At 41.7% G+C, this 11,817-nt stretch overlaps 1 protein-coding gene across 1 annotated transcript in view; it reads right to left on the minus strand.

The window, feature by feature from the left end:
• The window catches only part of URI1 (URI1 prefoldin like chaperone), a 66,712-nt gene extending 64,228 nt beyond the window's left edge, over window positions 1-2,484 (minus strand). The window contains exon 1 of the mRNA XM_065898838.1: window positions 2,068-2,484. Within this exon, the coding sequence (XP_065754910.1) occupies window positions 2,068-2,172 (105 nt within the window). The 5' untranslated portion in view covers window positions 2,173-2,484. The remainder of the gene's footprint in view (window positions 1-2,067) is intronic.
• Window positions 2,485-11,817: the final 9,333 nt, after the last annotated feature.

The raw sequence follows: 11,817 nt of genomic DNA on the forward strand, positions 1-11,817 counted from the left end.
TCCTAAAACACATTTAATTAGACTTATATAAAGAAATACTAACTGCTATACTATAAAACTCCTATGACATTTTTTTCCTTTTCCTTCCAAGAATGTCCCAACACTTCCACTTACTAGAGTTCACTGTACTCCTACAGCTGCTGGGTTGGTTTTAAAGCCTAAAGTCCCTCACAAAAAGCTGACTGCTTTATTTATTTATTTATTTACTATCTACTAGATAAAGTTTTCCTATACTGAACTATAATTAAAGGATAGCTATCTAACCAGTTTATCTTGTGGCCTCAAGGGTCTCTCCTGTCCACTGAAGCAGATCCGTGAAAATACGGTCTAGTCCATTTCCTGAGGGACTTTATCATGAACTGGGAATGATTTTACATACCCATGACAGACATACACACGCTTATTTTATGTGCCGAAATAACATTAACACAGCACAGAAAAGTAATTTGGTACTATACTCAATGTCTACTGAAAACTGTCATCCAGGTTCCCATAGGACTGTAACTGAGAAGGCAGTTTTCAAATGCAACTGGATACCATACCAGAAAGCTGTTCAGAGCACCCCCAAACCGTATCCTTTGTATTTCAGACACACTAACATCAGAATAAAACCAAGGATTTCTCTTTTTAACATGCCAAATAGGAGAAAACATATCAAGTCAGCAGTATGCAAACATCATACTATGAAGGAGGAGAGAGTTAATTCCTCTACAGAAAGAAAGACAATGGGAACACCATCTTCTGAGGGTCTGTTTCACATTTTCTAAAAGACTAAAAAATGTAAATAGTTTTTGCCAAAAATGAACAAATTGGTTTCATGAAGGGCTGTCTTTTCTTCTTTCTTTATTCTTCTCTTAAAGAAAAAAAAAAAGTCTTACAATTTAAATGCACCGAACTTGAATTTTTAAACCCCCAACTTGAAGAAAGCCTAGTTTAAAACCCAACCATTGTATATGGTATTAGAAAAAAAAACGGCTCTCAGAAAGGGAAATCCAACGCACAAAATAATTTAGAACAACTAGAACAAAGTAGGAAAGGTTCCTACAATTCATCCTAACAAGTTATTTCCAAGCAAACCAAGATTTAAGTTCTATAAAAAGTTCCTTATCTAGCTAAACTGGGTATGTTTGTATACCTATGTAAGTAGTCATTTTTATACAGAAATGCTCAATAGAAAAAGTTAGGATTTCCCAGTGTTTATAGTTTTTAAACAACTTCCTAACCTTTATAATCATGATACTCTCAATATGACACATTTTAAGTAAATGAAACGTTGCCTTTCAAAATAAGAATTTCAAAGATAGTGAGAAACAAATGATACAGAATCCAAAGGGAAAAAAATCTCAGATTAAACAATAACACTGTATTTCTTAGACTGGTATACTTGTTCATATACAATCCCATTAGGAAACACAAAACTTTCTTCCCTCTTTACTGGTAGATTAAAACTCATTTATATAACTGAAGTTAAAATTTAATAAAACAGCATTCTATCATGACAAATACTAAACCAAAGCTGAAACTGCACATGAAGCGTTAGCGTTACAAACCTAGTAAAACTTTTAAGTGCAATCCGATAAAGAGCAACAAAGAGTATACATTTTACCAACGATGAGGTAACAAGCTAAAAAAAAAAAAAAATAAGCTGAACTATTCATTCACAGCCTGTCCTTCACCGAGAATATTCCCACGCACTGCTGTACGCATTAAGATTAAAAACTCACTTTCATACACAAGTTAAACAGATTATCGCATCTCTTTTCCCCAACCCTCCCCTCCCTTCGAAGGTCAAAGTGCTCCAGACAAGACAACGAAAGCACGTGACAAAAGTTTCCCCAACACGCTTTCCAGGCCTGGAGGCTATGCTCCTCCCCCGTTCCGGGTCCGGGGTGAGCTAGGCCGGGACCAAAGGGCTGCGGCCCACCGAGGGCAGGACGGGGTCGGCGGGGACGAGCGGGGGTCAGCCCCCAGGCCCGTGGAGGGGGAACGGGGCGCCGAGGACGCGCCCGGGCGAGGGCGCCTCCCGAGACCGCTGGCGGAAGCGCGGGACGGAGCGCGGCCTGTTACCTTTTCCTGCTCCTCGCGGAGCCGCGCCACCTCTGGGGCGCGCAGCGGCGCCGCGGCCGAAGCCGAGGCCGAGGCGTGGGGCCCGGGGTCGGGCGGGGCCTCCATGGAGGGGCGCCGGGGCCTCAGCGGGGCGAACGAGTCCTAAACAAGTGTTTATGAAGGCGGCGTGGCCGGCGGCTGCCCAGCGCCCGCGTGCTCGCCCACATGCACTGCGCGCCCCGCGCTGAGGAGGCCGCGCCCCACTTCTCTGCTACCGCGGCGGCAGCTGCTCGCGTCCGGGCTGCCCGCGGCCACATCTCACACGCTCATGCCGCCCGCCGCCGCCGGCGCCCCCGCCGCCGCGGGCTCGGAGCAACAGGCCGGCCGTTGAAGGCAAGAAGCCCCGATCCGGTGACTGGGCCGAGCCAGGCGTCCTGTGGCGGCCGCTCCTCCTCCGCACCTCCCCCGTAGGCCCCGCCCCTCGCCCCGCCCAGCGCGGCACGCTGGGAAGCGCACGCAGCCTCCGCCCTTCGTCACGCCCCCGGTGATCGCGTGGCGCAGGAGCGGCGCGGCGGCTGCTGTCTTATCCGGAGGCTAAGCTGACCTGTAGCCCTTTGGAAACTTTCATTCTAGGGAAGATCGACGCTCAGTTCACGGAGATGAGCCCTATCTTAGCCTTGTGTCCCCCTAATGACCCCAGTCGTTGAGCGCTGCATCTGGCGGTAGGAGCTTAATTCATGCACTAGTGCTGGTTCGTAAGCATATTTAATTTTAGCAAAGTCAACCCTTCCCTGTGCCTGTTTCATGAATTAAAATATGCGATTAAGTTTTGTTTGTGTGTTAATTACTGCACACACAATTTTTCCTTATATAAAGGTATTGTGCTTTAATTAACATATTGCTATGTATGGGCTATTTAAGAGACTTTTCAAGGATAACGTTGCCCATACTTTTCCTCTTATTTCAAAACTCCTGTGACCTCTTTCTCCTACAGCCTCTGTACACAGCAGGCACCCAATTAATGCTTAATGAATGGAATTGGCCTTGCCCTAACAATCATCTCTGCTCCAATACCTAACAGTGGGATGGGTCCTGGTTCTTCAACGTTGTGCAAATGGCAATGGGCTGGGAGGTAGCTGCAGTTCTCACCCTGGTGTGCCTGCTTGCTAGATTTCTCTTCCCTTCTGGCCAGCTCCCCAGTCCAGATACACCCTTTTTACATTTGCTTCACAGAAAGAAGTGAGGAAAATTTGGGCAAATGGTAAATGTTAATTACTCTCTTTTCCTCACTACATATCCAACCACTGAAACAGGCAGTCTCTGACTGCTCTAGCACCACACCATCTGTGTATCCTCAGCTACTTCAGTAGCTTCTTCTCTGGTCTCCCTGCTCTCACTTTCGCCCCCTGTAATGGACATTGGTAGCTGCCCACCCTATTTCCCCTCATTCAGATGTTCAAACCTAACCCACTTAGCTCTTGTGCCTGTGGGAAGCGACCCACCTGCGGCTCCAGTAGAAGGGTAAGTGCATTTATCTTCTAAGTAGTTGGTTCTATGTGCTGTCTACAAGAGACTCACTTTAGATTGAAAGACACAAAAGGGTTGAAAGTAAAAGGATGGTGCTGTGGGCTGAATTATCTCCCGCCTGAAATTACCATGTGGAAGTCCTAACACCCAGTACCTCAGAATGTGACTGTGCTTGGAGATAGAGCTTTAAATGTGATTAAGTTAAAATGAGGCCATTAGCGTGGGCCCTAATCCAGTCTGGCTGGTATCTTTATAAGAAGAGGAAATTTGGAGACACAAAGAAAAGCCAGGGGCATACATGCACAGAGGGATAATCACATGAAGAGTCAGCAAGAGGGCCTCCAACTGCAAGCCAAGGAGAGAGGCCTCAGAGTTAGCCAACCCCTTCACACCTTGATCCTGGACTTCCATCCTCCAGAACTGTGAGAAAATAAATTTCTGCTGTTTAAGCCACCCAGTCTGTGGTATTTTGTTATGGTAGCCCTAGCAAACTAATACATCAATAACCTAACTGTATACTTTAAGGAACTAGAAAGAGAAAAACAAACAAAACCCAAAGCTAGCAGAAGAAAGAACAAAGATTAGACTAGCAAGAAACAGAGAATAGTAAAACAACAGAGAAAATCGATGAAACCAAAGGTGGTTCTTTGGAAAGATGAATAAAATTGACAACCTGTCCTAGATTAACTAAGAAAAAGAGAGAAGACTCCAATTACTAAAATTAGAATAAAAGTAGGACAAAATTCCAACTTTACAGAAATAAACAGGATTATAGGAGAGTACTATAAACAATTGTATAACCTAGATGAAATGGACAAATTCCTAGAAAAACAAAAACTAACAAAACTGACTCAAGAAGAAATAGAAAACTATGAAAGCCTATTAACAAGTAAGGAGAATGAATCAGTAATCAAAATCCTCCCAACAAAGAAAAATCCAGATGGCTTTAACTCCAGATGGATTTAAAACATTTAAAGAAGAATTAACACCAATTCTTCTCAAACTCTTCCAAAAAACTGAAGAAGAGGGAACACATTCTGTGAGCTCAGCAAGACAAAGACACCAAAAGAAAAGAAAACTACAGACCATGTCCCTTATTAATATAAATGCAAAACCTCTCAATGAATACTAACACACTGAATACTGAATTCAGGAGCATATTAAAGGGATTATACACCACGATCATGTGGAATTTATCCCAGGAACACAAAGGTAGTTCACCATATGAAAATCAATGAAGATAATACACCACATTAATAGAATGAAGGAGAAAAAATTGCATGCTAATCTCAATTGATGCAGAAAAAAGCACTTGACAAAATCCAACATCACTTTATGATAAAAACACTCAATAAACTAGGAATAGAAAGAAACCTCCTCAACATTGTAAAGGCCATACATGAAAAACCTATATCTAACATACTCAAGGGGGAAAGACTGAAAGTTTTTCCTCTGAGATCAGGAATAAGATAAGGATGTCTGCTTTTACCACTTTTATTCAACATAGTACTGGAAGTTCTAATCAAAGAAATTAGACAAGATAAGGAAATGAAATGAAGCCAAATTGGGAAAAGATGTAAAATTATCTCTATTGGTAGATGTTATGATCCTATATGTAGAAAACTGTAAAGAATCCACAAGAAAAAAAAAACGTTAGAGTAATAAACTCAAAAAAGTTGCAGAATACAAAATCAACTGACAAAAATCAGTTACATTTATATACACTAGCATAAAAAAAGAATAAAATATTTCGTAATGAATTTAAGCAAGGAGGCATAAGAATTGTGCACTGAAAACTATAAAACATTGTCAAAAGAAATTAAAACACAAATAAATGGAAAGACATCTATTTTCATGGGTTGGAAGACTTAATATTGTTAAGATGAGAACTATTGTGGACTGAATGTGTGTTTCCCCAAAATTTGTATGTTGAATCCTTGACCTTCAATGTACTGTATTTGGGATAGGTCCTTTATGGAGGTAATTAAGGTTAAATGAGGTCATAAAAGTGAGTCCCTGATCCAATAGGATTAGTGTCCTTTCAAAATGAGAGAGCTCACTCTCTCCACACACATACACTGAGGAAAGGCCACTGGGAGACATAATGAGAAGGCAGACATCTACAAGCGAAAAGGAGAGCTCTCACTGAAAACTGAATTTGCTGTCACCTTGATCATGGACTTCTACCCTCCTGAACTATGAGAAAATAAATTTCTCTTGTTGTATTTTGCTATAGCAACCCAAGCAAATTAACACAACAATGCTCCTCAAAGGAATTGACAGATTCAAAGCAATCTTTATGAAATCTCAATGCCATTTTTTGCAGAAGTACAAAAACCCAGCCTAACTCACATGGAATTGCAGTAGATTCTGAATAGCCAAAACAATCTTGAAAAAGATAAAGTTGGGAAAAGTCTCATACCTGCTGATTTCAAAACTTACTAAAAAGCTACAGTAATCAAAACACTGGGTGACTAGCATAAGGATAAACATATAGACCAATGGAATTTAATTAAAAAGCTCAAAAATAAATCCTCCCATTTATAGTAAATTGATTTTCGACAGGGGTTACAAAATCATTCAATCGGGAAAGGACAGTCTCTTCAACAAATTATCCTGGGACAATTGGATTCCATATGCAAAAGAATGAAGTTGGACCCTTAACTTACACCACTGAGGAGTCCTCAAGCCAAAGTTGGCCATCAAGGCTTATGACGTCTCCCATTAATGGGTCTGATTTAGTATCCCTGCCATGCCCAGTTATAAGCTGGGAAGCATGGCCTTGGCAATGGGTTTCAGAACATAGCAGCTGAAGCCTTTGGTCAGTTACACCCCTGCAATCAGAAATCTGCCACAGTCCACCACCAAGGACCACCCCTGCAATCAGAAATCTGCCACAGTCCACCACCAAGGACCGTGGGGTGGATGTCACAACTGGCTGGGCTGCTTGGGTCTCTCTGTCAGAATGGGACCTTGATGCACATAGATCAATGAAACAATAGAGAACAAAAAAAGCAAATGATTTTTTTTTTAACATCTTTATTGGGGTATAATTGCTTTACAATGGTGTGTTAGTTTCTGCTTTATAACAAAGTGAATCAGTTATACATATACATATGTTCCCGTATCTCTTCCCTCTTGCGGCTCCCTCCCTCCCACCCTCCCTATCCCACCCCTCCAGGCGGTCACAAAGCACCGAGCTGATATCCCTGTGCCATGTGGCTGTTTCCCACTAGCTATCTACCTTACGTTTGTTAGTGTGTATATGTCCGTGACTCTCTCTTGCCCTGTCACAGCTCACCCTTCCCCCTCCCCATATCCTCAAGTCCGTTCTCCAGTAGGTCTGTGTCTTTATTCCTGTCTTACCCCTAGGTTCTTCATGACATTATTTTTTCTTAAATTCCATATATATGTGTGTTAGCATACGGTATTTGTCTTTTTCTTTCTGACTTACTTCACTCTGTATGACAGACTCTAGGTCTATCCACCTCATTACAAATAGCTCAATTTCATTTCTTTTTATGGCTGAGTAATATTCCATTGTATATATGTGCCACATCTTCTTTAGCAAATGATTTTTTACAAAGACAATGCAATGGAGTAGGAAGTCTTTCAAACAATGGTGTTAGAAAAATTGGACATCCATTTGCAAAAAAAAAGAACCTCTACCCATACTTCATATCTTACACAAAAATTAAGTTAAAATAGATCACAGACTTAAATGTAAAATACAAAACTATGAAACTTCTAGAAGGAAATATAAGAGAAAATCTACATCAACTTGGGTTTGGCAAAATAGATAATTGAACTTTATCAAAATTAAAAACACTTACTCTGAAAAATATACTGCTAAGAGAATGGGAAAAAAACAAAAAACAAGCCACAGACTGGGAGAAAATATTTTCAAATCACGTATCTGATAAAGGACTTATATCCAGAAAAATATAGAACTCTTAAAGTTTAACAATAAGGAAACAAACAACCCAATTAAAAAACAGGCAAAAGATTTGAATAGACACTTCATCGAAGAAGATATGTAGATGTCAAATAAGCATGTAAAAAGATGCTCAACATCATTTATCATAGGGAAATGCAAATTAAAATAACAATGAGATACTACTACACATCTACTAGAACTGCTACAATCCAGAAAACAGACAATGCCAATTTCTGGCTAGGATATGGAGCAACAGGAATCCTCTTCTGTTACATGGGAGTACAAAAGGGTAACAGCCACTTTGGAAGACAGTTTGGTGATTTTGCACAAAGTTAACATAGACTTACCATACTACCCAGCAATCGCACTCCCAGGCATAACCCACCTGATCTGAAAATTTATATCATCACGAAAACCTGCATGCAGATGTTTATTGCAGCAAAGTAGGGTTACTATGCATGGCTTTAGTTAACATAATATTGTGCAAATCAAGAGCTGCCTGTTTTGGATTTATTACTTACTGTCTTTGGGGCCTCACTCTCCTCCAACAAGGGGAGTGACTCGGGGATTCCTGAGTGCCTTTTACCCTGGTGTTGGGGAACTCAGGAGTCTACAGATGTACCCCCGCCCCCGTGCCATTGAGGCCCAAATACACCTTAACCTGGCTGGCTTCACACTTAGGGTTGCCAGATTTAGCAAATAAAAATATAGGAAACATGGTTAAATTTGAATTTCAGATAAACAATATATAATTTTTAGTATGGCTATGTAATATTTGGAGCATACTTATACTTAAAAATCTTCACCGTTTATCTGAAATTCAAATTACCTGGGCCTCCTGTATTTTATCTGGCAACCTCATTCACACTTCTGCTCCTGGGAGCCTCCCTGCTTCCCCTGCATATTCATTCTCCTACGTTGCTTTAAAAATAAACACTTCAAGCATCAAGGACTTAAGCACTGATTTCAAAGTCTCTGTCACTTAAATGGCTCACTTTCATCTGCCAGGAACTGAAGATGGAAACCAGTGACAAGGACAAAAGGAAGCTGTGTAAGGGGAAGTGGGGGAAATGGGGGCATTTGATGAAGTTAACCCCAGCTCAAGTCTTAGGGTTGGTTTACAGTACTGTTCTCAACCTTGGCTGCACACTGGGGCTCAAAAGAATATTAATGCTTGGATCTGGCCTGGGTGTTGGGAATTTTTTAAGCTCTTCTAAAGAGTCTACTTAACAGTCAAGGGTGCTGTTTTCTTGCTGCCAACAAACCACCCAAACTTAGCGGCATAAATCACAGTCCTGGAGGTTGACAGGGTCAGTGAGGCAGTCCTCAGAATCTCATGCAGTTGCAGTCATCTTGAAAATCTCTGCATGCACAACTCTGGACTTGAGGTTAGCTGTCACCTGAGACCCCAGTAGAGTGGTCAGCCAGAACACGTATATGTGAGCTCTCCTCTGGCTCCTTTAAGCCACGCCCAGCTCTGCCTGAGATACTATCCATTCCTTACAGCATGGCAGCTGGATGGATGCCAAGGGAAAGCCAGCTGGACGTGTATCACCTTTTCTAATCTAGCCTCAGAAGTCACGTAGCATCACTTTCAGCCACATACTATTCATCACAAGCAAGTCACTAAGGCCAGCCCATATTCAAGAGATGGGGGATAAGATCACCTGGGCCTTGCTCCAGACCTGCTGAATCATGATCTCTATATTTCAGCAAGCTCCTCAGTGGTTCTTCCATGATCTTGCCATGTCCAGCAGTCTCAGTTGGACACATCACCAGTGACGGGGAACTTCCATTCCAAGGCAGCCATCACTGTGGGAAATGCGTTCCTTTAAAACTTTCTGCTCTTCTTAGAGGAAGCAAAATGTGAATGTATTTACCTTTGAAATAAATAATTAAAGCATTACCAGTAAGGTTGAAGTGTCATCGGACCACAACCCCTAGTGCTGGTCCCAGCCTCCACCACCCCAGAGCTATCACAGTTTGGTGAGTATCATTCCATATTATTGTCTATGTTTTCAACATTCTTTCTCAAGCTGTACCCCAAATTTGTTTTCCTGGAGCTCCCAAGCTTTTGAAATCTGTTTTCTTTACTCCTTAATTGCCTTGACAAAATGTGAAGTTGGCCCTTGTGACCTCACAAGGTTTTCCTTCTGCAGCCTGGTGTCCCAACTTTCCCTGGCCTTGACAAGGTCATGGACTTGTCGAGGTTCAGGCCTGGCTCTCTGTGCCCTGGAATCTTGCACAGGGCTGGATTTCTCCCCAGGGCTCCTGGTTCCCCAGTCCACGGGCATGTAAAGAGGAGGAGTTACAGGTAGAGATGAAGCAAATTTGGCCATGAATTGATAATAGTTGAAGTTGGGGGATGGACATGTGGAGGGGGTATTATACTGTTTCATCTATTCTTATATATGTTTATATTTTCTATAATAAGAAATTGGGAGGTAAAACAGCAATGAAATACCACTGCACACCTATTAAAATGGCCATAGTCCAGAACAGTGACGACATCAAATGCTGACGAGGATATGGAGCAACAGGAACTCTCATACATTGCTGATGGGAAGGCAAAATGGTACAGCCACTTTAGAAGACAGTTTGGCAGTTTCTCACAAACCTAAACATACTCTTACCATACAATCCAACAATCGTGTTCCTTGATATTTACACAAAAGGAGTTGAAAACTTATGTCTACACAAAAACCTGCACATAGATGTTCATAGCAGCTTTATTCATAATTGCCAACACTTGGAAGCAACCAAGATGTCCTTCAGTAGGTGAATGGATAAATAAATTGTGTTAGATCCAGACAATGGAATATTATTCAACGCTAAAAAGAAACAAGCTATCAAGCCATGAAGACACTTGGAGAAAACTTAAATGCATGAAAGAAAACAGTTTGAAAAGGCTAAGATGTGATGTATGTTTTCTACTACATGACATTCTGGAAAAGGCAAAATTATGGAAACAATAAAAAGATCAGTGGTTGCCAGGGGTTTTGAGGGGCAGGGTGAGGGAAAACAGGCTGAGCTCAGGACTTTTAGGGGCAGTGAAAATACTCTGTATGATACCCTAATAAAGGATACATGTCATTATACCCATATAATGGACAGCACCAAGAGTGAACTGTCATGTTAAACTATGTACTATGGTGATTATGATGTGTCAGTGTAGGTTCATCAATTGTAAACAATGCATCACTCTGATGGGGGATGTTGATAATCGGGGAGGCTGTGCCTATGTAGAGGCAGGGTATATATTGGGAAATCTCTGTACCTTCCCTTAAATTTATCTGCAAACCTAAAATTGCTCTAAAAAATTGTTTTAAAAAATTTTTGAGGGGCAGGGAATGGGGAGAGACTCAATGGAGTGCGTGGTGTTGGTCTAGCCCTCTGCCATGTCGTAGTGTGGGAGATAGAGCAAGGGCTCTCTGCCCTTAAGAAAATTCCCTTTGCTTTAAAAAAACAAGCCAGGAGCTTTCAGATTAAGCAGGCCTTAGGCTGCTGCCTGTAACTAGGCTTAGAAAGAGAGTCTGGCTTCACCGAAGTCACACAGCCTCGGCCTCCTTCCCAGGTTATTACCAGTATAGTCAAATCATCAGTGGGGCAACTGCTCAGCACTACCTTGGGGTTTAATGGGCTCCATCGCCAAATGCTGTAATTGATGCATCAGTCTTCCTCCCGAGAAACTGATTATTATTATTTTTCCGTTACTTGATAACAATCATACCAAGAAAAAATTTCTAACCTCAACTATAGAAACATACCAACACTGTGTTTTCTAGAGAAAGCAAATTTCACCCGATGAATTATACTTCCTTGCATAGATCTGTAAGTGGCGCCCTCATATTTTTCTGATTTGTCTTTCTTATTCTTGTTTTGCTTTCTCTTCAATGATACAAGTGGCCAAGCGGTACCTTTGTTCATTATTTACATGCAAACCAGGACTCCAGGGTTATAGTCATGTATTCTCTGGAGGAAATGAGGTCGATGTTCTCTTTTGCCAGCTGCATATATTATTGACCTGGTGGACCTCCCAGCCCTAAGGGCTTTGTGGTCTGCCATCCCTGTAAATGTACCCCGGGCATTGTAGCAACATATACTATATATCATCATAATGTAAAAACAACCTCAGAGACTGAAGAATTACTTTCCCTGGCTTCCCTCTAATTCCTCCTGAATATGTGAGCCTGGAGCTCAGCACAATCAGAGCCCGGGAGGATCAGTGAGAGGCAGAGGCAAGGCAGAAGGAATCCCATTTTACAGACGGCAAAACTAAGCATCTAAAACTGGGATAACCTCATCCA

Source organism: Phocoena phocoena, chromosome 20 (assembly GCF_963924675.1).
Source record: "Phocoena phocoena chromosome 20, mPhoPho1.1, whole genome shotgun sequence".
Lineage (NCBI taxonomy): Eukaryota > Metazoa > Chordata > Mammalia > Artiodactyla > Phocoenidae > Phocoena > Phocoena phocoena.